At 37.6% G+C, this 27,616-nt stretch overlaps 1 protein-coding gene across 3 annotated transcripts; it reads right to left on the bottom strand.

Annotated features, from left to right (window-relative positions):
- LOC107014521 (protein furry homolog-like) lies at positions 1-27,616 on the bottom strand. 3 transcript variants are annotated; one of them, XM_015214450.2, is made up of 18 exons: positions 27,456-27,616; positions 27,179-27,327; positions 25,485-25,603; positions 23,428-23,473; positions 14,772-14,844; positions 14,620-14,677; positions 11,285-11,380; positions 10,910-11,027; positions 10,576-10,842; positions 10,170-10,271; positions 9,675-10,032; positions 9,465-9,578; positions 7,185-7,810; positions 6,877-7,073; positions 6,220-6,442; positions 5,436-5,555; positions 3,842-4,615; positions 1-3,382 (listed from the first exon to the last, which is right to left on the bottom strand). In XM_015214450.2, the coding sequence occupies exons 2-18, from the start codon at positions 27,269-27,271 to the stop codon at positions 320-322; spliced, it is 6,447 nt and encodes a 2,148-aa protein (XP_015069936.1). In that variant the 5' UTR covers positions 27,272-27,327; positions 27,456-27,616; the 3' UTR covers positions 1-319. The 3 variants fall into 3 exon arrangements, with proteins under 3 accessions (XP_015069936.1, XP_027771748.1, XP_027771747.1); XM_027915947.1 differs by lacking the exons at positions 27,179-27,327; positions 27,456-27,616 and adding an exon at positions 20,246-20,319 and having other exon boundaries at positions 25,485-25,578; XM_027915946.1 differs by lacking the exons at positions 23,428-23,473; positions 27,456-27,616 and having other exon boundaries at positions 27,179-27,449.

Genomic DNA, 27,616 nt, shown 5'->3' on the forward strand with positions numbered 1-27,616 from the left:
TAGCTTAAACACTTTATTAGGAGTTGAAGTGTTCAATTAAAACAAAACTTAGTTTGAGCGTCTAAATGAAATATATAAGCCAATAACATTATAGTGGTCAAACATTCAGTGTCATCCCTTTGATGATGCGATGACAACAAACAAGTCTACAGACCTCCTAAAATGTAAATAGACCAAAACTAGAGTGAAAGGGAGCTTGGTGCATTCAAAATATTAGAACCAAACTAACCCGTATACAGAATTAGATGAGTGCACCTATTTACAAAACAAAACTCACAGATATCACATTTTTTTCAGTCAAAAGTAGCGCATGAGATGCTTACAGGTTACCTGTAATTGTAACAAAAGGAACTAATCTTCTATAATCTCTTCTTCTCCCAAGTGGACAACTATCAAGCACCCTCCCTAGCATCAACCGTGTGTTTTGTAATGCTAATTCTCTTGCTGACAAACCAGATTCAGATGCATTAGATAGTGCCACAGGTGTTGAACCTGGTCCATATCCGAGGCCCATTGCAAACTGCAATGGTCCACTTCGAGCCTTAAGTGATGTTTGAGATGCAAGGAGCTTCTCTTCGGTGCCAATGAGTCCATAATCAAATTGCCCAGGATCATTGGGATGTGATCCGGGTAAAGAGCTACAGCTGTGTAAGAGGGCTTCCAGCACACTAAGGGCCTCCCAACACATAGGGCTTTCCACCAACTGAGACACAATTGCATACAATTGTGGACTCTGAGCAGCATCCATAGGCGTATGCTGAAGCAATGCCTTCAGCATAAGAAGGATAACACGCTGATATTCCACTGGCCCTTTCTCAAGAAGCCGTAGGAGGTGCCCAAATGCCAGAGTTGAGTGCTTGGGGAACCATTCATGGCATAGTAATGGTGAAACACAAGCTAGAAGGTTCTCTACTCGTTTGATCTCACCACGGGAGTAAGCCATGAAAACAGTAGCCAGTTCATCCATTGATTTTGATTGACACCAGACGGCTATATTGGCAGCAACAGAGCAAGCCTTTTGATGTTGCTGCTGTAGTGGTGACATAAAACCCAGAAATACATCCTGGCCGAGCTGTAAGCAGAGCCAGGGAAGCAAGCCAGTGATGTGCATCAATAACCGTGTTTCTGTGTCGCCGAAGATAGAATCACATGAAGGCACTGTAATCCTTGATAGAAGCTCAACAGAAGCACCGTGACTGACAGTGGACATAAGACCTTTAAGAACCAATGGCTGTACTCCCTCAAAGACTGGGAACTTTGCATTTGATTCAGAAGCATTCCGTGATTCGAGACGTTGAAATTCAGAACTGTCAGAAATACTTGAATCAAGCTCATCTCGAGGCATACTTGAAAGAAGCACGTTCTCTGTTGTTCGATCTCGGAATGATAAACGATCAATAACCCGACGAAAGAGCTCCAGCACTTGACAGTACACATGAATAAAATCAGTATGCATCATGGCAACACAACCCCAGAAAAGCTGGGGATAGAGTATAACCTTTTCTGGTTCCATATTCTCCACCATCACCTGTAATGTTAACAAGATCTCCATAACAAAACCTAAAACAGCTGGTATAGGATTTCCCAAGCACCTGTGAAGGCAACGTAAAAGGGATACACATGCATCATTTGTTACACAAGGCCTTAGTGAACGGTAAATCTGGTGGGAGCGGCAGGCCAAGTGTCTAGATGTGCACTCCATGGCCCATTTTAGTGCCTCTGCTCCCCAAGTTTCTCGGAGATCTCCTTGAAAGAAGATGGCATCCACCATACTCTGTACCAAAGCAGACAAGAGTGCTGCACTTGGTAGCTCTGTTCTCACTACCGTGGGGTCCTCATTCTCCCACATCATGCTACCACGCTTAGATTGAACATACTTTATGAGGCTCACTACTTGCTGCTTGTTCTCTCCATCACTATTTTCAACATCATATAACTCCAAATGACGCCCTGCAAGTGAATACAAAAGATTTACAAGCAGATGCTGACAATGCTCCAAGACAATATCCTCTGAACTATCCATAGATACAAAAGTGACATGAAAGAGCAAAGGCAAATGCTCCCGGAAGTCCTCATCGTTCTCATAAGCAATTTCAGCAAGTAGAATCAATGCTATGTCTGCGTGAGAGAGAGAATGCTGCTGATGTCCTTGCAATGCTGATTGAAGTTCTTTTGCATTAATCCCGTGCATTACAGACCCAGAATGCAACCCATCTTCCCCCGAATTCGGAGTGTCAATGAGGTAGTCTCCGCTGTCTCGGGAGCGATGACGACTTCGCATACTTCCAGTTGAACTCCGTACCCCCATTAATGGCCCTGACATGTTCACCAATGATGGAAGAAGTTGGCCAGACCTACCAGCAGTTCCAGGGATAATATTTAAGTCAGGAGGCATAGGAGTCAATGGGCCTGAGGCACTTCTCCCTCCAACAGTGGCTGTTCTCCAGCTCAAGCTCCCACTTGTGTTCCTCAGTGGACCATCGAGAGACCCACGTACTAATAAAGGTGACATGTGAGGTTGACTATCTACAATGGATGCAACTTGAACCACAGAATGCCCCTGAGAAAATTCTAACACGGTGTTTCCATTTCCCTCACCTTGGTTTGCACTGGGCCTCAGAGGTTCGATGCTATCAAGCATGCGCTGAGCAAGTTGATAAACCAAGTGATCAATAGTACGTTGAGGGCATATACGAGCTAAATATAAACTGACCCTTTTAGCAACAGAGAAGTATGTAGCAAATGCACCACTAATTTCTGCTGATGCATTTGAATCGCAATCTTCAATACCTTTTGCAATCAAAAAATCTAAAACTGGACTTATGTTCCTAGGTTTGCTGGCAATGGTACTCCAAAGCTTCTCAATTTCATCAGGAAATTGATCACCATGCCTCCATGTCACGTAATAAAGGCTTTTCAATAGTCTGTCACTCCAACCCGAGTCCTTGAGTCTCCAGAAATTGAGATTCTCAATCCATGGAGCCATGCATGTCAAAACTTGATGCTGTGCAATTATATCGACTGCGTCAAGCTGCCTCTGCATGATTTCTTCACAAAGCCACTGACTAAGTTCAGGGTGATCTTTAGCAAGTTTACAAGAGAGTTTGTACTGGAACTGCTGATATGAATCGGGAAGATTCCCTACAACAGCAGCTCTGTAGCTACCTGAACTCTCCATGCCATCCTCAGCCCATTCACGGACAGAAAGCGTCTCAAGCATCTGAAGGGCATCATCACGAATTTGTCTAGAAGGATCTACCACCTTGTAGAGGATCAGGCTTAAGAGTCTCTGAATTTCACATTTTGGTATCTCTTGACGCATGTAAACTTCTGCTAGCACACTGAAGTAGCCATCTGCGATTGCAGCATCTGAGTAGTAGCACTGTACCAAATACAAACTTAGGATCTTCAGAGGTATAACAACATGAACACCAAAAATCTACCAAGGGGAGAAAAGGTTAAATATAATTGTTGCATGTTGAGTTAGATGAATATTCAACCTTATTTGTATATCAAATAGCTAGCAGTAAATGCAACAAGGAAATGCTAAAAGAATGTGACTGAAAACCTACCATGGAAACAGATGCAATGCAACTATCCCAACAAAAACCGTACAGGAAATAATCAATCAAAAGGCATACCTCATAGCACCATTATGCATGTGTCTGGGGCACATGTATTTTAGATAAGTCACACATTAACAATCACATTTAAGATGGTTGATCTGATTATACAAGTGCAATTTGAACATAAATCACAGTAGTATCTTAAGAAAACAAGTGTTTGAATGAGTTACATGCACAGGGAAGTCCTACGTGTAAAAGGAAAGAAAAGGGCTGACCTGATCAATGCAAGCAGGAAAGAGGTCCAAATTTGTTATAAGAAGATTTCTTAAAGCTAATTTTGCCAGTGAAACTCGAAGATGACTTCCTCTGTGCCTATCACGACCAGTTGTTCCCCTGCCAATTTCACCAGTGAATCTTGAATAAGATGGAGTTCTTGGATCAGCAGGTGAATAACCAAACGGAGCCCTTGGTGCAGGCTCAATGAATAAGCTATTAATCCAAGATATTACACGCCCACTCATCTTTCTTGCATTGTCATCAAAGCAGGGGCCATACAATAGTGAAGCCATTGCATTTGAGGAAGCCCACTGGATTGCCTCTACCTGTTCACTCAGTTCTTTATCAAATGATAGTTTGTCCATGGAGTCTTTTGACCGAGAGTGCTGAGCAGACTTGTATCGCTCTACTTCACGGCGATAGTCATTAACACCATCCTGATTCCAAGTATTGCTAGCATCATCACTCCAGGTAAGCAAAAGATCAAAGAGTCGCCTCCTAGTTCTAATATCAAATTTCTCAGATCTAGAATCAACTAATTCAGGAGCCAAGGATCTCAATACAGAAGCAAGTGCATAACGGAGGGGTTGCACATCTTGAAAACTCTCTGCAGATGCTGTTAATATTTGTCTGGTTGTATCTTCAATGAATTTTAAATAATGAAGGCGGAAAACTGGTTTCCTACCAAGCATTCCAGGCCAGATATTCTCAGCAACTGTACGGTATATATTCGCAATGTGGATACGAAGTTCTTCTCGACGGGACCTTTGGCTCTGCAACAATAACATTATATATCTACTTAAGAATCTGACAGGACATATATGCATACAAAATAAGTAAAGTGAATATGAATACCTATAACTACATGCCCAATCAGGCTCATAAAAAGTTCAGGGCAAAATCTTGAAGGACTGTTGTTGTAAATACAGACAGTTCCATACCAGAATCTGTTTGACAGAAAGTTGGAATTTTTTGTGCAAATATATAGATGCATCAATTTATGGGACGTCAACTTAGTTTCAGATTGTAGTTTTGTTTAACATCAATTATTAAGGACATAATCAAGATTAATGGACACATCAAGAGTTTTGGATATAACAGCATTGGTTAGAGAACATCATCAGTAATATCATCTTCTGCTATTAGCATACAAGAAATGTGTTTCTCAAAACCTGGGCATTTGTTATAAAGGAGTTGTTAAACACATGGCTGCCAGTCAATGTAAATTGATTAGTATGAAAGCTCTTGATGTTATCCCTTCACTAACAAGTTTCATTACTACAACTTTGAATCAAGTTGGTGGCTGCATTCTCTGGTTTTAACTTCCAAGGGTTCTCCTTAACATGTCATTTGAGAAAGGAAGAAAAAGGCTTCCAATCCAAGCCTTCAGTTTTCCAAGTGGACTAAGAAGGTCCATGTTCATACTGTTTGCAGAAATCTATGGCATGAAGTAGATAGAAACTCATGACACTCCCGTGTATCCAAAGAAGGAAGAAAAGGAAAGGATGAATCAAGCACTCAATTACTGACATCAAATAATAGGGAAGATGAGACAAAAGGAGAACAATGGTGGGGAAGTATCAAGAGAAGTACCTTCCATTTTGGTTTCCCTTCTGTCTCCAGAGAGACTTCGTCGACGAAAGATGCAAGCTCATTAAACATGACTTCACATATTTCATGATGGGCGTGGCCAAGAGCCATTGTAGCTGCATGCTAAAACAAGCAAAAAGAACAAATTATTTGACACATTGACAACATACAATGAGAAGTTCTGATTCTCTTTTACTTCAGCATCATGAAATACTAATACACGAACCACCACCCAAATTCCTCGGATCTTATTCTCATAAAAATATTTCAGAGACACACAAATCTTTGAACAGCTTTTTCAATGTCTACACATATGACAATATATAAAGGATATCCTGATAATAGCCAGTGTCATCACAGGGAACAGCTCAAGGATTATTTATCAAACTGAAAAACATAAATTGTAACTTGATATCAGCCCAGTGTTTATTTAGTGTATTTCCAATTCTTACAAATTATAAACTCTGGTGCCCTAACATTCTTTCATGTTCCAAAGGCATAATGTGTTTGTCCTAGATAGAGGCTGCAGGAAGTTTGAAGACCAAAATTCATTCAAAGGATTCTTAAATACCCATGAGATACAAGAATAAAGAGAAACTACACCAGCTTCATTACACTGATCTCAATCGCAAGTCTTCAACAATCAAAAAATTGCATACCATCATCCATTTAAGATTAGATTGTTAATATATTATCCTATGTGTTAACATTGACATCGAGAAATAAACACATACAGAGCCTAGCAACCTTATTACCACCTGAAAGCTTTTATGTAGCCACTACTTACTATATTTGGTTCGGAACCAGACTTTAAGGATGGGAAGATTAGGTGAAAAAGTTCTTTTGTAGCAGCTGAACCACCACTGTCTTTACTATCAGCTGGACATGAGCATGCAAACATTCCATACATCAGCCACTGATCTAGCTTATTATCTGTGTCCTGTGATTGATAAGCCTTTCCGCCCAAATCAGAAGGAGTGATATGAGCAAGCCGCTGAATTACTTCCAGTCTGCAGGTAGCAAACAAAGTGGAACATTTAGCCATCAGCATAGATTGCTTGAATTTGAAATTTGAAAAACAGGAACTTGAACATGAAATATTTGTTCTCTCTGATAAAGATAAATTGGCACAGTAGAAGGAACGTATCAAGGTAAAACACCAAATAAATACAATGTTCATCTCATCCCAAAAAATAGCAGACATGTATTCCATGTCAATTGCATGCATAGATTTTTTCTTGCAGAGAAGAGACTCTAATTCATGATTCTAACGACAAGTAAAGAAATGTTTTTAACATGAATCGTTTTTCTTCTATCAGTGGTATTATAGTTGGACCAAATCATTCTATAACAGTATTATTTAGACTTTCCCAAGTATACCCCAAAAATCGCTGCTCAAAGGCACAACTTTCACGTCCAAGATGTCCATACACAAATGGCTTACTTTGCATCCTGAACAGAACTTGGACACAGCTCAGCAGCATACTTGACAAGCTCACTAAGACAACGAGCCCATCTGTGCTTATCGGGGCTATCAAATAGTATAGATTGGAGAGTAACATCAGGGGGTACAGGATCAGACTCTCGCCTCAGATCAAATGGACGGCCTGAATCCCAGTAACAGCTCTGAACTATATCATCCTGCAAAAACAAATAGCTCCTTACCAGATACATACTTGAATTTCTTAATCAGAAATAACAGAGGTACCTGAATGCTCTGAATGCATTTTAAAGGAAAGAGATGTTACATACCCCATTCTCTTCTAAAACATCAATTATAAATATGGGTTCAACTTCATTTCTCAAGATATGATCTGATCGATCGTGCAATGAAAGTTCCCTAATATCGTTTCGCAAGGCACGGACACAACGCAGTAACTCCAGTGCTGTGTGTCGAATCTGACTATCCACAGAACTAAGGAATATAAGACCAACTGCATCAATCTCCGAAGCATGAAATTCGATTGTTTGGGAGTGATGGAAAGAAGACTTCTTGAATCCCTCCGTTCTCTGAACACGCTTTGCATCCGAAACATCATACTCCACCCTATCGTCAGTTAGGCAAGCTCTCCAGAAACACATAAGTTCCAAAAGGCGTTTCAGAGACGTTTGAATGAGAAGAGGGAAGTCATCTGGAAGACGCATAATAAAGTTTGCCATCCCTCTCATAACTGCAAATCGACGATGTGGAAGGTATCTTACAATGCGATTGAGTACCTGTACAGCTTCCTCACGCACACCTGGATCAATACTGATACCATGTTGAGGTATTATCCCGGTTATTTTATCACTTCTGCCAACCTCTTCAATCAGATATGGTATACACTTCAGAACTGAGCGGAATAGATAACCCTGAGACTTTTCCTTTATTACAGCATCTGTGGCACAAAAGCATTTATATTACACCAATATGGCACAAAAAAACCCTTTAAGACAGTCTAGAGGCAATTTGAAAGAAGAGATCCAAAGATAAGATAAGAAAAATATTCTCTGCGGGATTAAAGGTATGTCAAAAGGCATGTATACTAAGAGGTATGGCCAAAAAGGTGTTGGGTTGTGAACAAACATCCAAATGTTTCAATTATAAAATCCAAATCATAAACGTAGATTTGGCTTGTGCAATGTTTATTGCTACATTACAATCCAACACATGACTTCTTCCAAACAAAAAAACCGCTGAATGTTGTAAGGATTGCAAATTTAAGCAAAGTGAGGTGGGCTCTGAATACTTCAAGGCCACCCTTGGGGCTCAAGTCACACTATACTAATCCCTTGAAAGGTGAGATATTTGTCTAGTGAATATCTCTGTCTTGAGTTGTCAAACTGTAATAACACATTTTCAATGCTCTGGACCTTATATTGTCCACTCCGTGCACCCATGAACACTTAACTCTTGATTATTTTTTAGTATTTGACTGAAAATATCTTTAATTTATTTTCTAAATTTGGTGACTTAGTATGTCTTTATTTAGAATGTATACTTGACAAAATCGCTGGACATACTGCTTTTGATCTCAGTATATTTTTCAACATTTTTTATCTGAATATATTTAAAATGTCTTTTCATATTTTAAATTTTTGTTCAATTTTTAGAAGTAAAAAAATAAAATATGCACAATGCCTCGGAGCTAACACCTCACTCTAGTTGTTGTATTCTCCTGTGAACCTCATATTGTACTGTAGACAGCCTAAATAAGAAATCATATATTTGCTCTAGCATTAACCTTTTTTGGTAACTATCTTTGGTTAGAATCGATATAAGACAAAAATAAATAAGAATCATATCTCTGCTCATCATTGATTTTTTTGATAGATAAATATATTTGGTGAGAATTGTTATACGAGGAAGACCTAGAAACCAGGTTAACAAATCCAGGACCTGCCTACTTCATTGAAAGGAGAGGAAATAGTAAGACATAGCCAGTAGGAGGCAGCAAGGCTTCAGAACATAGCCACAGGGAAGGGAGCCTGATTATATCTTGTCTGAAGTACATCAGTCCAATATGCAATCATTCACATCACAAAGAAACAAAGGAACATGCATTCAACCAGAAGTATATTTCTCGTATCTGCATTACCCACCACAAGACATCCGAGTCCCAAAATCATATTGAGAACAGCCCAAATCAGAGTTCTACCTGTGTGAGGATTACAGAGGCAATGTCTGGTGTATTTTAGTTGAGAAAATTTACATATACTTACCGTCATTCATAGTTCAAATGGCATATATCAATACATGAACACACAGAGAAAGCGAAGAATTCAACAAGGCTTGACCAACTTAAGTAATGTATGCAGCGTCAAAGATGTATGTATCTAGAGGTCTATTGTGAGAATAACAGCTGACCAACAAACAATGTCTTCCGAGCAGTGAGAAGCATCTCAAAAAGACTGTAAATAAACCAAATATTTACAAAGTTCATAGATTGAATTCTGAGAAATTGGCAAAATCAAGTATGCAACTCTACCATACATACGCAAGTTGCCTCATATAAAGGTTCAAGAACATAAGCTACGTATTAAGATGATTACCAATGGTGGTCCTTGAGGAAGTAAGAAGAGCCTGGCTGTAGGTTTTGTGACAAGATCTCAAAACTGACTCAATTGCAGCCTTCACTTTTGGGATGTAGTGGCCAATACCACGAGCTGTCAATTTTGATCAAAAACAAAATTATGACTCCAGAATAACAAGGCCAAAACGATGAACAAAAGAATACCATGAAACTAAGGCACTATATTTACCATGAAGAATTTCCAATCCAACATGCTGGCTGGTAGGAGACATGACAATGGCAAGCAAAGCACGAAGACCAATAACTTTGGCTTCACTAGGACTATCTTGCTTCAGCAATTCCAAGATCGTATGGTTCATAGCAAAATCAATGTTGTGTTCCGCAATGGTCACACAGAATTCTACTAGTTTATCATGTTGCACATCCTGTGTAAGCATGCCTTTTCTGAGAACTGTAAGGAGTTGTGACGACACACTGTCTAGGTAATCCCATACACGATTTGGAGGCTGGGAATCACCATGAACACTCAGGTAAAATCTTAAGATGCGGTGTAAACAGTCTAGAGCCATGAATCGGTGGCTCTTGTCCTACAGAAAGACCAATGTTATATTATTCTTTTAATGATCTTACCCATACACACTGCATAAGTACATACATGACTCAGTTGTTGCAAAAGAGAGTGAGAAGCAACTACAGTAACTTTTACTTTGTTCCTAAAGCTTACCCTCAAATGCTTATAGAGTTGCTCCATATGAGGACCAAAGTTACTGAGGAAAAAATGCGGATCACCAAGACATAGGAGAAGTGTAACTAACGGATAGCCAACCTGAGTTGCAAAACATATACATATTAGAGTAAACAGAATGAGAAAAAAGCAACCAGAAAACATTGTCCAGAAACAAAAGTGTAAGAAAACAGCATGCACTGTGGACAACAGAATGAGAAGGAGACAACTTGGTCAAAAAGTCAGGAAACAGTCAAGCAGTCCAGCTAAAATATTTTTGAGAATTTTCTGTATGTTAATTTGATCTGCTATTCACCTCATCTATTTTTCATTTTAGATGGAAAAACACCAGAGTAAGACAGGTGGAAGTTCTCTCAGATCTAATTGGACTTTTTAAGATGCTTACAGCAATATGTTTGCTTTGCTTGTCCATCCAATGCATGAGCTGAACCCTTATTCGTGCCACAGCTTCATACCATAAAGTTAGTGCAGGATCTATGAATGAAGGAGGCCATTGACCTTTTCCACTATCTGCAAGAGGCGCTAAGATGTTTGATAGCATATTGCATAAGGCATGATGAAGTTCGCTTTTTCGTTTATGTGGAGCACGATTAAGTGGGTTAGCTTTAGCCACAAAGGAAGCTGAAGCATTTAGTCCACCCTCTGTCTTTACCTGGAAATATCTTTATCTTTATAGTACCTCAATGCAAATTAATTCAGTCAAATAAAATACCGCATACCCCAAGCTTCAAGTAGCGCATTCCATTTATAATACTTAGTGTTTCACTTCTAGCAACACTAGTATCTATCCGCCGCGTGTTGAGTTCCATGAAGAAGCGCTCTGTCACTGAACTAAATCTGGTGACAGAGAAAGGGGAAACGTTAACACCTCACATTAATGAAACAGGTGTCTGAACTTGACCTCACTGATCAAAATCATTTGTGAAGTGAAGTACACAAACAGATGATGTGTATAGGGTCAGGTTTTACCGCTCACATACAACTCTCATGAAACTTGTTATTTATCCTTGTTAAAATAAATTTCAATCCAGTTGGGATCAAGTGAGTGAGTTTGAAAATATTGGACTATATAGGTAGGAGTACCATTCACTTACCTGATCCTTGATAGGGCACCAAGGAGCTGGGCAACCAAGTCCAGAAGAAGCCCCCTTAAATCAACCAATGAAGGGTAATCAACCTGGCTAACAACCCTGCAATGATAAAGTGTCACAATACAACATAAACTTCAAGGTCAATAGCCTTATTTCCATTATTCTACCATCTGACACAAGAATGAGAATAAGTCAAAGAATCACAGATAGTCTCCCTTGGTCATTGCAATGGCAATTAAAACATATTTATAAAGAGCAAAGTTATAATGCTTGAAAAGATACAAAAACCTGATCTCTCCATAGTATCACAAGCATACAAGACAGGAGTCGTCCAGTTTAGGCCGAAACATCTATTTGTTTTTTGAATAAGTAATATTTGTATTATAACTCAGCACTTAGGTAGTGCTAAACACCTTTACAGCAAGTCAAAGTATAGCAATATAATAAAGAACTCGTAATCCTCGCATGACTCTAACACTTAGGATGTTTTCTGCATCTGTTTTAATTTTCTGCATTTTCTACTCCTGTCTTCGGAACACCTAGCATTTATTTCCTTCCATATGGTCCACCATATACAAGCTAGTATGGTTCTCCAGTAGCTCCTGTTTTTAGCTCCCTTCCCACCTTCTTCCCAACTAGATAGAGTGTCAACAATCTTTCTAGGCATAGTCCATTGTATGCCTCTGAGATTAATGAAAATCTTCCATAGCTGGTCAGTGATTCTGCAATGATCGTTTGACTAAGATAATGTTCCTCTTTCTTAGGTTTTCATATTCCAAGATAGCTTCTTTAGCTAACAACCATAAGAGATATGCCACCTTCAAAGGTGCTTTGGTTCTCCATATTTGTTTCCATGGCCTAGGGTTCCGTGCCACTGTCGAGTTCAGAAGTTTGTACCCTGAACTTACTTTGTATGCTCCTTTGTTGTGCCTATTCCACCATAGTCAGCCCCCCGCCCCCCCTCCCATTCTTTAGACTTTGAAAAGCTTCAGAATTTTGAAGAACTCAATCAGTCTAGAAATTTCCCAATCATACAAGTTTCGATTGAAATATAATTCCACGCCTTGGAATGCCCACGTGTCACCTATTGTTCTGTTCTTGTGGATAACTAAATCAAACAGATCACTGAACTTCTCTTCAAGACTTAACCACCTATCTTTCCAGAAGATGGTTTTATTACCATCACATACTCTAATGGTAGTGTTGTTACGTAAAATGGGCCACCAATTTCTGATAGATCTCCAAACAGTCACACCAGAAGGATTGTTTGCTTATTTAGTCATCCACCCATCCAATGCTCCATACTTTGTTCTGATCACATTTTTTCCTAGAGAGTGTCTCATGGGCATATCTCCACAACCACCTTCATGTTCAAAGCTTTACTTTGGTTCTTCAGATTTTTAATGCCTAGGCCACCCTGTTTCTTGCTTGAGATGAGTTAATTCCACTTGACTAAGTGATAACTGTTCCTAGTTTTATTTCCTTGCCAAAAAAAGGTTCTCCTGATCTGGTCTAGCCACTGTACTGCCCCTGCTAGGATGGGGAAAAGGGTAAGTATGTAGGCTGGGAGAGCATCTAACACATCATGGATCAAAGTGAGTCTCCCCCCTTAGACAAGTATTGAGCTTTCCATCTTGAGAATTTCCTCTCACATCTTTCCAGAACATTGTTCCAGGTTCTGTTGGACCTCGATTGGCCCCCAATGGCATCCCTAGATATATAGAGGGTAGATTCCAACTTCTCCTACCAAAATTGAGGTCAATGTTTGCTGGGAGTCTACCAATTTATCCATCACCCCATTGATCCTTTCAGTTAACACTTTAGACAAACTTGTAGAAACTGCCTATGCAGCTAATTGGTCTTGAATCTTTTAGCTCCTTTCCCTTCCTTTTTGGGAATCAGTGCAAAATATGTTGCATTGAAGCTCTTTTCAAATATCTCATGTTTATAGAAGTTGTGGAAGGAATTCATAATGTCATGTTTTAGAACTTCTCAGCATTTGACGAAGAAGCCCATTGTGTATCCATCAGGTTCAATGGCTTTATCTACAGAACTTTTTCAGGCAGATGAGCACCCCGCACCTCCTTCTCCTGAAATTTGGCTTGTAGTTGTACATTTTTTGCTTCTGAGATTTCTTTTTTTTTTTTTTTTGATGACAAGGGAAACCCAGAGCCACTACCCTTTGGGTGCGCACAGGATAAAACCCCCGCTCCTATGCAATAGCTCACATGCCACATAGGAGAGGTAACCCGCACTAGGCAAGCCCGGCACGACGAGCTCGACCCAGAAGGCAAACCCCTTGCTTTCACTGGTAAGAGATTTCGAACTTGAGACCTCCAACACGCAAGTCCCAAGCCCAAACCACTGGGCCACCCCGAAGGGTTTTTTACTTCTGAGATTGTAGGACAGTTTATCATGTTTCCTACTGGTCTCCATCTCACTGGTTCTATGTACAAGTTCCTATAGAACTATATGATTTCCTTTGTTACTTTGTCGTGCTCCTTCACTGTCTCACCTTGTACTTCCAGTTGGTCAATACAATTACTTCTTTTATGTGCATTAGCTGAACTCTGGAAGAACTTAGTGTTGTTGTCACCTTCTTTGAGCCAAAAAATTCTGGATCTTTGCCTCCATGCAGTCTCTTCATTCTTGTGTAGCTCTTCATACTCCAAGAAAGTAGTTGCCTTCAATGCAACCTCTTCCTCTGTCTATTGCTCTATTATCAATAGTAGAGTCCAGAGTTGCATCTTATTTAACAGATTGGATCTTTGCAAAAACAGATTTGCTTTTTCTTCCTTACTCCACACTTTGAGCTTACCCTTCGCTGCTTCCAATTTACATGCTAAAATATAGTCTGGTTTCACCGTGTATGCAAAAGAATTCCACCAGGACCTGATTTTGTCTATAAATCCCTCAGTGTTAAGCCACCAATTTGTATCCCCTTACCCCACTTTACTATGCTAGAACAAAAAGTACACTTTAGGAGAGGCATGCCCTCTCGAAACAACCAACTTTAAATGCACATGAAATTAAGTAAGAATTGTGTCCCTTGAAGGTTAGAGGTGAGGTAACAACAAAGTTTGAACAATGTATGTACTATCTGAACATAGCACTGTAGAGATACATAAATTTCAAATAAATATTTAGACATACTGTAGAAACAAATAATAGGAATACCAAGATCCAATTTGTGATTCTAGCATAGAGAGAAGAAACAAACTAGGGACCAAATAGAAGTGGCGCAAAACAGCTGTCAGTATTTATAGCTTTCATTCTGAAAAAAAATGAAAAGGAAGTTGAGTGTCATGAAACTATGTATTAGCTTGACTAGTAATTACCTGTCTGCATTTATTAACCAATCGAAAACAAAATTTTCAAGCCCAATCCATAGCTTCTCTGCAGTTTGGAAAAGCACATTAAACTAAATAGAACTTGACTAGCTACCTAGGGAAAGGAATATTTGTTGATGACATTAACTCCACAAATGTACCTGTAAGTCCTTCTTGTGGACAACACTCTACGAAGCGGATACATGCAGAGCAAAAGATGCATTCCACAGCAAGCTAAACCATCCAACAAGCATGTCAGATGCTTCCGACAGAAACTTACAGATTGAGAATTATTTATTATATGATACAGTTCAGGTACAAACATGAATAGTTTACAAAAATAGAACAATACATATTATATTCCGTTTCTATGAGTCCTATGACAATTGAGATTTTAAAAAAATACTTCCAAATAAGGAATAAAATTGAGACTTTTGAGTTCCTTTTCTCATAAGTGAATTGTTTTCTTTGTAGTTCTCTTCAAGCATCTTGTAGTGAACCCCATAAGAACTAAAATTGAAAAGCTGTTGAGCATTTATGAAATTTGATGATAAACAAACACAATGTGATTTGTGTATTGATTGTGATTGTGAAATGAGAACCAGGTCCTTAAGACTTATACGAGTGTGTACTGACACAAGTCCTGTGCTGATATATTTTATTGAACATATCAGTGTGTCTGATTATCTTCATTCAAATTCCTGTAATACATTTGGGATAAGTACACAAGATTTTTCTAAAAAATTGAGTTGTAAAACGATTCTAAAAGTATAGCCAACCCTGTGGTCATTTTGGGTAAGATGCAACCTAGGAATCCTTCACTCGGGTTCGAGCCCCCTTGGTACGAAGTCGCCTTTGTTAGGGAGCGCTTTACCCCCCAATGTGGGATGACACGAATCCTAATTTAGTCGGGCTCCAATGTGGGCACCAAAGACACCAGGTAGGAAAAAAAAAACCTTCAGTGAAGAAGATTCTGATAGATTTGGTTTCATTTCCAGAGTCCTCCTTTGAAAAAAACTGAGGATTAATTGGTTTCCTTACCTGCATGCTTACTAACAAGATTGGTAGATATTGTGTGTACTGTTTTGCAGATTATTGAACGACCGTGCAAGCAGTTCAGAGCATTCAAGCAATTCATTTTTGTACTTTTTAGCCTAATAGTAAGTGATTAAAGCACCTTTTTATTTTTCCCGAACACTACAAAAAGTAGAAAAAGAGCTTAAAGTCCAAAAGCACTTAAAATAAGTCAATCCAAATGTAAGATCTCGAAAATGACTTAGGTAAACTAGAGCCTAACATGTTGGTCATGATGGTCTAAGGTCCTAAATAAGTCTATAATGTGGTATTGAGGTAGTATTTAAGAGTTTAGGTGCATTGGAAGTCAAACGTCAAGGGACGACTAAGACGTTCGACGACTAAATCACCTATGTGCCTCATATGTGGTTTTATGTGTTTATGTGCGATTCATGAGGTTATAAGGTCCTTAAATGAGTTATTATAGTGTATATAGGCAGTGTGTCAAGTTTCATGAAGTTTGAAGGTCAAACGTCCAAGAACGTCATTCGAAAGTTTTGCCTTGAAACGACCTTGTGTTTCTAGGCATGTTTCGTCGAGTTTTACGTGTTTGTTTTGGATGAAATTCATATGAGGGGTCCTAAACTCATATACGAGCATGTTTGGGTTGGAAACGTCTGGGCAAACATCCCCAAGGACCATCCAAGGGTCCTTGAGGAAGGACCCAAAGTTGGTGCCAAGACTGTCCAAGACAGCCCAACCAACGGATGGCAATCGACGCCCAGTGGGTCAGTCGACACCCCGTTGGTGGTGCCTCGTCGATTGACACTTAGGCGTGTGGGAGAGGAAGCCAAAGACTAGCCTCAGTCCCCAACCATGGACTAAAAGGACGATCTGTTAGTCAAGGGACAGGCCGTCGTTTGGCAACCGTTGGTGGACTGCCTCCCTGCGCAGTTCACTGTTAAGTTGAGGGGTGAACTTGTAAATTCACCCCACGTCCAAATAAGAGTATTGGCGGTTCCTTAAGGGTATTTTGGGTATTTTAACTATGTTTATAAGCCTAAAACACTTAGAAGAATTCATTCTTCAAAATCAAAAACCCAAATTCCCTTAGAAATTCCCTAGAACTCCATTGGAGCCAAAACTCAAGGAAGGGCTTGGATTGGAGAATTGAGTGGAGATTCTTCATCAAAATGAAGAATTAGCTTCATTGAGGTATGATTTTTGATCCTTGAAACTCTATTCATCAAGGAGCCCAACTTTCAAAGATGTTTTCTGAAGTTTTCAAAGATGAATTGTCCAATTTCATGATCTATGCATGGGTTCTTGCATTCATGGTTTTTAAGCATTGATTTGTGATTGAATTGTTATTAATTTGATAAACTCAATTAACCTATGAACCCATGAAATTGATGAACCCTAGTTTTTGACTAATTTATGGGTTACTTGATATTGATTTAATGTTTATGAATTCTAGTGTAGTTTTCTATGGGCTCTCTAATGATGTAAGAATTGTGTTCAATTGATATCTAGGTTGTATTAGATTGATGAATATATAGTGAATTGACGTAGTTTCATTGAGTATTGTTATAATTGTATTGAATTGATGTTCATGGTCATTGGTAAGGGCCTTATGGTGTTGAATTGGTTGATTTAGCATCGAATTGAGGTGTTGAGGATGGAGTGGTGGTACGCTGCCCTATTCCCTTTATTTTATAATAATTTAGACTTCAATTATATTGTAATTGGTATGGTCCACTTATGGTGATGGTGTTATGTGCTTTACTTGCAATTGATGTGGCCTTGTCGGCGTTATTTTAAGTAATATGATGATTATGGCCTTGTCGGCAACTACTTGAAGTAATGTGGTTATTTGTGTAGTTGATTATGTGAAGTATGATAATATCTACCTGATAAGTAATGTGAAAGTATATGTGTTCTTCTATTGATGTTATTTAGGTGATCATGTTAGACTATGACTTTGGCTTTGTGTGTATAGTCTTAGGGTTGATGTATGCTTATTCCTATTTGACTATCTGAGTTTATGAAGGTTATATTGATGATGATAAGATAGTGTATAGGATGACTTAAAGAGGATATGGTTATGTCTATGTGTTTCTAGAATGACATGTAATATGTGTTAAAGTGAAGTATGTGGTGTCTTGTCTTGGTTGACTTGTGCCCCTTACTTGATGCATGTATGAATGTGAATACGAGATGTCTTGAATTAGGATGTTAAAGTCTCTTAGTCTTGAATGTATTAATGATATGTGACCTTAAATGATGTTAAGAGGGTCCTTATGTGAAACCTTGAACCTAGTGGTAAGGTTATGAATGTTGAAGTCGAAAGTCATAATGGTATCCTTCAAGTAAAGGAATGATAGACTTAAGGTTGATTGGCTAGAATGGCATCACATCAAACCTTAGGAAAGTCATGATGAACTTCTTGTCGCCATTGTAAGGTAGCCCTAGTGGACCTTTCTTTGGTAGGGTAAATGTGATTGAGTAATGAACTTGATATGGAACCCCTTTATATGAACCTTAAGTGTGAATTACTCTATGAGAACAAAGGCTAGCACCAAATGAGTATGGTAAGAGAAGTAGTTCTAGTTAAAGAATGAGACTAGATTACAAAGCATGCCCTTCATATTCCTTAACCATGTGCCTACATGGGATGTGTCCAAGTTCTACCATTGGCAAGTAGAACACCCTCATCGGAGTAGGTTAGAACTTCGGATTCCATGCTTTGCTATCATGGTCTATGTCGGTTATTGCCTATTCTCATCATATGGGATACCTACTAGCATTAGAGAAGTTTTATGAAGTTTAGGTGGTGGTATGGGACGCTATCTAGACATTGCACAATAGGCTTTGAAGGTGTTAGTTAGAGTCCCTAGGTCTTGTCCAAGACAATTACTTGAATGTCCTTTATGTGATGAATGTCTCCTAAATGAACTAATGAATGTAATGACTTAAGTAAGAAAGTAGGTTAAATGAATAAGTACTTAACTAGAGTAATTAAGGGTTGTCTAGTTAAGGTGTGAAGGGGGCATAGGAATGGTCACTTCGTATCTTACCTAGATAAGTCTAAGAATGACTCTAATTAGGGAAGATGTTGATTATGTGGATATGATCTAAACTTAGGTAGTCTTAAGGATTATTTAGGTAGTCTTGAAGAGGTCAATCATGGACGTTATCTTCTTGATTTACTTAAGTAAGTCTTTTGATAGCCTTTGGTAAGAGAATGACATATTATCTATATATTGTTGTGTTAAGTGCGAATGATTCTATGCTAGGTAGTCTATAGGATCTCTTAAGTGTGTGTGTAAGGAATTGTATGGGCGGTCGCTTCACAACTCACTCAAGTGAGACTTAGAATCACCTTTGGTAGAGGAAATCTCATGTTCATATGTTTGGTGTCTTGTAAGTGTGTATGTGTCTTATTATAAGTAGTCTTGAGGGTCAATTAGGCATGCTTAGGGAGGTTGTATGGGCGGTCTCTCTTAGTGTTGCTTAAGTGAGTCTTAAGATAGCTTTTAGTAGGTTAATTACATGCTAGAAAGTGTTAAAAAGGAAGAGCAAATACTTCACTGTAACTGTGAAGCAATTCACTGTACAGTGAGTTTAAGTTACTCTAATGTTGCCTTAAAAATGCTATAAATTGCTTAAATGTTATCTTATGTGTTTCTAAGTTGATAAATGTTATTCTTATGATTATGATATGATTTTTAAATGAAAAGATGCATATTTCTAATAAATGTCCGTTATCATGATTTTTATGCATAATGTCATACTTAGAACATGTGGCTGTACTAATTCCATGTTTTTATCTATCTCTACAGTTGTTGGTAGGTGAGGAGCATTTGGGAAGCAAGACTTGGATCGTAGCATCATTCAAGTGAAGTTGAAGTATGTCCTCAATTAACTCGAGGGCATATATAGATGTCTTTTATGTTTCTTATTGAAATATTGTACTAGAGTAAGTATTTCTATATTAGTATGTTATGGGTCGTGTCCCGAAAGTATTCTCGTGTCTTAAGTTTGATGAGATTGAGACTTAGTATTTCCTATGATTTTATATGAAAGAGATTTTAAAGACTATGAAATGTTTTGTGAAAAGTTTTAATTCCGCACTACTTTTCATTATGTATATATGCAATGAATGATATGTAAGGGCTTGTACAAGACTTCCGAGAGGTCAAGTACGCCGGTTGCAATCCGAGATTGACCCTAACTTCTAGGGTGTGGTTTCGGGTTGTGACACCAAACACCCTCTCAGAGTGTTGGCGTAGATTGCAGGAGTTGTAATATGATTTTGGCTCATTTTGTTTAGTGGAGTTCTAGAGTTAAATACTACGGGGGTAGGTCATGATTTTTACACTTTCTGAACCAAGCCGTCTTCCACGTTAAATCTTGTAATCATTATTAAACTGCACTTTCCAGTTTTTAGTTGTTTAAACAAAATATTAATAAGAATAAGGTGCATTGGAGACAAACATTAGAAGGTGAAGAAAATTTGGTACGGCCAATTCTCACACACACACACTAGTCGTTAATGTGTGCTAAATTAACAAAAAAAACTGAGTTCCTGTAAAGGTAAAAGGATGAGGATCCTAACCACCTGAAAAAAATCCTTAGGCAATCATTTATTTACAATCTCAAGCCTTCAGGAATAAGACTTCTGTTGCATGTAATCTGCAAATAATATAAGACATATACTAAGTAAACATATTTATGTGATCCGTAATTGGAGAGCTTTGTTTAGATGTTTCAAAACAATGCAGGTTGCATATCAGTTGATACCTTGAAAGGATAGGTTACTGACATAGTTTTAACGACTAAGAGGAAAGAGGCTGAAACGGTGATGCAAACTATACTGATATGACGCCAAAAATATATTTTTAATCATTATTTGATTCACATTTAGAATTTTGTATTTTTTCTTTTTGAGCATGAATTTTATGGAATAGTGTATTTTATTTGTAGGAGTAAATTGGTGTAAAGTTGAAGATATTTGGAGCTTAAACTAATAAAAGATGGAAGATTACAGAACGAAATCAACAAGACAACTCAATAGATCAAATTGAATATAATAATATATCATTTTAATATATAAGAAGTGTAAGAAGAATTTGAATTGAAGTATTACATGGGCCACGTGTCAAAATTTGAATACACGCACAAATTGAGGCGGCGCAGCATGGTTCAAGCGGAACCCAATTTCTTTTGGGTCTTGGTTTCCCAATTTCTTTTGGACTCAATTATTTTATTTAGAGTTTTCTACATCTATAAATAGTCTATAAGAATAATTATAGAGGGGATATACTTGCGAGATAACTTTGTGAGGGAAGTCGTTTAACTTTTTGGGTTGCTTTCTTCTTTTTCTTTATTTGGCATCATCAGCAGTGTTTTGGACGGCGAAAGGCGATAAAAGGCGACAAGGGTCTACCTCGCCACAAGGCGAGGAGAACGGAGAGACACGCCTTTTTAAAGTGTGACACCATTTAATACCAAAATATTAAAATATTTAATTGCATATGTAAATAATCAAACAATAACATATTAGCAATTTTTTCAATTTAAAAACTAAAAATAGATAGTACATAAAACTCTAGAACTTGAATGAGAAAAAAAAGAACAGAAGTCAAAAAAAAGGTAGAAGTAACTCAAGTCTGAAGAAGAAAAGAAGAAATATGTATTGGTTAGACTTTCGAGTCATCGGAAAAGCCAGTAGCCGGAGGAGTCTAGTCGAAAATCCTAAAATTACCTTTTAACTTTTAAACCCCTAAATTGGTCGCCTTATTTTAAGAAGATACAAAAGGTGACACCTTTCTAGCCTTTCTCGCCTCTTGCCTCTAGACTTTTGTTGTCATGGTGTTGCCTTTTGAAAATCGCCTTGCCACAAAGCTAAAAAACCATGTAGGGTCGCCTCACTTCTTGCCATTGGTAACGAGGTGATCGCCTTTCACAACACTGGGCATCAGTAGCTAAAGACCCTTATTTTGGGGTTGCGGCTACAAATGATTGTTTAGTATTAAATTTTATAGATTGAAGTTGGTTACCATATAAATTGTTCTTATGTTCATGATTTAGTATTTTGTGATTGACCACCACTGAAATAAATGTATTGTCTGAATTGAACTCGGAAGAGGAATAAAGAATAGAACGTGGTACAAAAGAAGCATGATTTTCTCTAGACATTAGGGTTAGTCTATATAGGATATACCTAGAGACCTTGCTTGGTTGCTAAACAAGATGAAAACTTAATGCTCTTGTTGTGGATGCGCTGGAAGTCCTTAAATTATACTTAATTATATTTTTAGTAGCTTTATTTATTGTTCTAGAATATGGTTTATGTTTCATAAGTTTATAAGGATTAGGTTAAGCTATAATTCATAAGAATTAGACTTCCTATTTATGTAATAATACTCCTGTTTAGAGGGTCTTCTAATGAATAAATTGGAAAGTCATTTTTCAGCAAAAGTAAGAGATTAGAATTCTCTCTTACATTGAACTCTAAGTTTCAGTCTCCCTTTGAAGAGCTGAAGATATTAGAGTTCTCTCTTTTAATGAACTCTAAGGTTTCCACCTCCCTTTAACGAGCTGATTTATATATTGTCATGTGAATCAATCCCCAAAGATTCATACCAGCTCCACAATTGATTCAGTTTATCCCTGCTCAACGATGTAGTTAGACTGTCTATTGTGGTAGGCGATTAGAGGTGGGGAGACCATCATCATACTAACAACCTTGAAAATCAGAGATTTGATAACTAATTGAAGTCAATAGAAGAAGATATTATTCATGAATTCTAAGTGAGTTGTAGCCTAGAATTTTCCCAATCATTAGTATACGTCTTTTATTCTTGCATTCTATTAAGGTAAATTCTTTTGGCACTCTTGAATAAATAGACTAGTATAATTTAGTAAAAATAATTAATCCACAAGTCCTTTGAGTTCGATAATATGGTTGTTTTGGAGCCACTATATTACTTGTGTGACCACGCAAACTTGCATGTGCATTTGGAAGCAACATTAACCTAGAAATTTATCCCGGATAAATGTGAAAATTCTTGGAGAAGAACATATTCTAATTAAGAATCTATGTCAGAGATTCCTATGATTATCCATTATGAAGCACTGTGCAAATAGATTGGAGAACTATATTCTTCACAAAGCTTTAAATTTGCAGATTGATGGTCAATTTTTAAATTTTTCATCCAAGAATATTTATAATGAGGAGTGATCAATAAAATGCAGTGCTCTCACTTTGATACATTTAACTGAATAAAAAAAATGTCTTCGTACACATAACTCTGAGAGGAAGTTAGCTAGCATCAAAGCGTAACAAATGTTAGAGGATGTCAAATCATAAATACTTGTGATGACTTGCTCCCTATAATAGATTTGAGCCGACAATTACAAGTGATATTATCATAAATAGTTAAAGAAAAGCATTTTCTTTATTTCTATATTTTGTAGTTGCATCCATAAGTTTCATAGCCCACTATATTTCTTCCTTAAGTTTAGTTTTACATAGATATATACACCAAGTTCAGAAGGGCAAAGACCTGGATTAGTAGGTTTATAACACAAATGTATGACCAGTTCGCCAAACTGATAGAAAGGTCTTTCAATCTTTTTTCTATTCAAATAACTATGTAGCGTTCATTTTCATGCAACTTGTTTTATGACAGGAAACTGGAAGACCATATAAAGAACAATATCTCAGCACTTGAATGCAAAAGCAATTGTCACTACAGGTAAATGAAGTAATGTACAGGCATTAGTAAATTAACAGACCTTTCTCTGAAATGTTGATGCGTCATTTGCACCTTTGGGAGATTCACTATAACCAACATAAGAATCATAATAAGAATACAATGTTAATAAGTTAATTTTAATAATCTAATAACCTTGATTTAACTACTTTTTTTTTTAAACTGAGATATAAAACAAGGAAAAAATATAAAACAGAAAGTTCTATTATGAAAAATTTCTTCAGAGTTAGATTCTTAAGGAAAAAGTATGTGGCCAATTGATCAATGAAAAGGGAGAAGCAGATAGAATGTGGAATAAACTTGGTCAGGAGAAGAAAAGATAGTATTTATCTGTCCCATTTTATGTGGCACCCTTTCTTTTGTAGTCCGTCCAAAATGATTGTCACCTTACTATAATTAGAAACAATCTAACTTTAAAACACCCTTTTTACCCTTAATGAAATGATTCTCAATTACACAAATATCTAAGGATTGTTTTAGACCATAAATTTCAATAGTCTTGCTTTTTTTTTTCACAAAACACCATGCCAGGGAGTAAAAGAATACACTCCATGAGACCCAATATAAGTGATTGTTGATTAGCTTGATTCTAGGAGATATTGTACTCTAGCTTAGTTGTGGGAGCAGATTTTATTTTATGATTATTAGTTGTAATTGATTGTCTAATCTAAATTAGTCATAAGACTGTTTGTATAATCACCCTGATTATTGCGATGTAAAGACACAGAAAACTTCACAAAATTCAAGAATACAACCTATACGAATACAAATAAGTCTCTCTCTTTCTCAAATAATTTGCGATATCGGAGTTATTTTTGCCTTTTTTATGTGAAATTATTTCACTCTGCAACATTAGGGCTCCAGTTCCATGAATAAATTAGCTTTCTGATGGCCTCTTTTCAGTTAAATTATCTAGAAGAATTCTGGCAGAAAAAGGTTGATCATTAATCTTTGAATCTAGAGGTTTATCCACTCCATATGGAAATTGTTACTGGTTGATGCAATGTTTACGATCCTTGCAATTTATTTAACCAGTAAATTTCATTCTCGTCTCTTCTTCATCATAGTTTCTATCAGATTGCCTCCCTCAAGTAACTTTTTTTAATAAAAAATACGCCCTCCCCCTCTCAATAGTTCAGCTTCTCAGAAGGTGGAGTGACAACTGACAAGAGTTGTTCTCCATCATATCTTTTTACCATCTGGAATTTGATATTGGTATCTGTTTCACAAGCTTACTCTGTTTGGATCATTGTTACCCGTTGTTCCATAATGTACTCTATTGTATTGTACTCTATTGTACTGTACTGTATAACATGTCAAACATTTGGAGAACTTCTCAACGTGTGAGGTGGTTGACTCAGGGGGAAACAAGATGTATCAACACTAGGTAATAGTAACTATTGACGGATAAAGGTTTCTCAAGAAAAGCATTTAAAAACCCATCACTGTGCCTATCGTAGTTCTGTACTTGATACCTCCCTATGAATGTCCCACTCAAGGCAAAATGACATGTCCAGGCCCAATTTGATAAAGGTATTCTCAAGAACAGATGTAAGAATCGTAATTGCTTAAGTAGCAATTTTCTCCATACTTTTGCTTCTCAATCGATCTTCAATTGAGCTACTAGAAATGAAACTACATTCTTTCTGCAGTTTTTATTTATCCACTAGGTGCCTATCAATTAGTTCCAAGAAAGCATGTCGGGAGATGTGGAGGTTGACGATGTGATACTATCGTGTGACTGAAGGAGATACATGCTAACTTGGGAAGAAATAGTTGCATGGCATTATGTTGACATGGTTTGAGTTGTATCGATTAGCACATTATGTCCCAATTTATCATGCTGTGAAATGTAAATTCTTCCAAGTAGATAAGTAGCTATTGGCATGCTGGACAGAATATGCAATAATAAAACTAGACATACATCTACCAAACTATTAGAAAATGCATGATGAGTCTGCCCATGCAAGTGCAATAAATCAGCATGATTCGGGGTGCATGACTAAAAATATATATTACTTCAAACAGAAATGGCAACCATGTAGCACTTGAGGACAAATTACAGTTAAGAATATGTACCTTTCTCTCCATCTTAAAAGAGCCTCTAGAAGAGGACCAGGTGTGTGTCGAGCAATCATAGCTAACGAATCCAGTACTTGCTCATAGGCTGGATCTGATGGCCGAAGGTACTGTCCATCCTGTTTAGCCCATGTAAAGTTCCATAATAGCATACAAATCAAGTAAAAATAAAATAAAAAATATGTCCATCCTGTTTAACCCAGGTAAAGTTTCAGAATAACAAAAATCAAGTAAAAATAAAATATACTACATCTCTTTAACTTCACATAAGTTTTTCTTGCATTAGCATGCAGCTCAAATAACATCATTAAGAATCATGCCAATGAAACGCAGAACACATAACTGTAATAGCACCAGTGCCAACACAGAAGAGTTATGCTTACTCTTTTCTCATTCTGGTGCTAGAAAATAATTTGTTACTTTTCTCTCTTACCTTTCACGTGATACATTTCAATTGACACTCTTGTGTCCTCTGAACTCCTTTCCTGGGGAGGGAACATACAAAGGGATTGAGATCACACTGACACACACTAAGCCTATTCCTAACGCATTCTGCTCTTCTTCTATTTTTGGCTCTTTTCCCACCCAAGTAGTAGAGGCAACCTATCAGGGACTTCTTATGAAAAGCATTAGGACACTGGCAAGCATCTCTCCTCAGAAACTCTCTCTGATGCTTATCTAGGTGAGACTAAAATATATAAAGGATATGATCCAGAAAAAGATATTATCTGGACTTAACTATTGCTCTTGGAGCAATTCTGAATCAACTGATTAGGCGAGACAAATAGCAAAATATCATTCCAAGTCTTGTGACAAATATAGAATGAAAATTTATTTAATGCACAAATACACCAAGCATTGTTATACTACCTCCCTTCAAATCTTATGTAATAATACCTGATTGACACGAAGTTTAAGAAGTTACTTCGACTTATATATGATACATATTATTAATAGTGAAAGTAAGCACTAAGATAGTGGTTGAACCACTAGGTGATTCTTCCCATTTGTCCTAGCCTTGGGGACAGAATTACCTAGTACCTACTGTTGGTGGGAGGTGTGTTGCTGGTAGGAGGTGATAAGTATCCCATGGAGATAGTCGAGGTGCGGTAAAAGTTGGCCCAGAAACAACGATCATTAAAAAAAAAGATAGTGGTTGAGGACCCCAATGCCAAGAGGTCGATATTAAGCTCCACTGGTGAAACCAGGATTTTCACCATGGGGATTCAAACTATAAAGAAGTAAGCACATGGAGAAGACGAGTGAATCCTACGTCTACTATGTCTTTGACCTCATATATACATTGCAATTCGGCAAAAAGTATCCAGATTAACTCCTTACAGCCTTCAACCCATCATGACAACCAAGGTGAGAGTCCAATCAGTAGGACACTAGGCGAATTAATCTCAACTGCCTAAATCTGGACAAAGTTATGTGGTACTCATGCTAGTAGAAAGTAGAAAGTAACCAAGCTGGCATGAATTCCACCAATAGTGGGTGAAAACTTATTTTGGTAGAGAACATCAAATCAAGTTGAAACAGTTTAATAAAAAAGAATTCTTGAGATTAGTATTATGACATTTCAAACTGAAATCTCGGTATGAAATTAGTCCAGGTACAAAAAGCTTATCCGAACATCAGGGTCCACGGTCATCAAACAGAAACAAATTGATACTTAACATTAAAACAAGTACCTGAGCTTGAGCAGTTTCAATGCGACGCCTAGCAAGCGGAAGGAACCTCTGTAGCAGTGCATCAACAATCAGCTTTGCAGCACTTGTCTTCATTTCCCCCCAATTTTTTACACCAGTTGGTTCCAACTACAAACTTGTGATTTCATATCCTGCGCAATTTCAACATGACTATCATCATCGCAATGACCAGAATTTCAAAATTTTAGAAATCAGGTATCACAATTTCGTATTGAGATTGGGCAATTCCGATTGTGGATTCACCAATATTTTCTCTCACCATTGTTGCTATGTTCCAGCTTTTGATTTGTTGTTCGATAAAGCCGGAACCCGTTTTATAAAAAAAAAAAAGAGTAAACTGTCTGGACCGGTTCAGCTCTGCTATTTTTCTTACTTTGCACCTGTTGATTCGGGTTGAACTCTAGACCACTTTTATGTTTT

The sequence above is a fragment of the Solanum pennellii genome, chromosome 3, assembly GCF_001406875.1.
Source record: "Solanum pennellii chromosome 3, SPENNV200".
Classification (NCBI taxonomy): Eukaryota; Viridiplantae; Streptophyta; class Magnoliopsida; order Solanales; family Solanaceae; genus Solanum; species Solanum pennellii.

Excerpts from the sequence above, each read along its gene's own strand:
- LOC107014521 (XM_015214450.2), bottom strand. The coding sequence starts at position 27,271 with ATGAAGACAAGTGCTGCAAAGCTGATTGTTGATGCACTGCTACAGAGG. Across the intron at positions 14,678-14,771 it reads TCCACAAGAAGGACTTACAG|AGAAGCTATGGATTGGGCTT; the intron begins GTACATTTGTGG and ends TCCAAACTGCAG. Across the intron at positions 3,383-3,841 it reads TTCCTGCTTGCATTGATCAG|TGCTACTACTCAGATGCTGC; the intron begins GTCAGCCCTTTT and ends TATTTGGTACAG.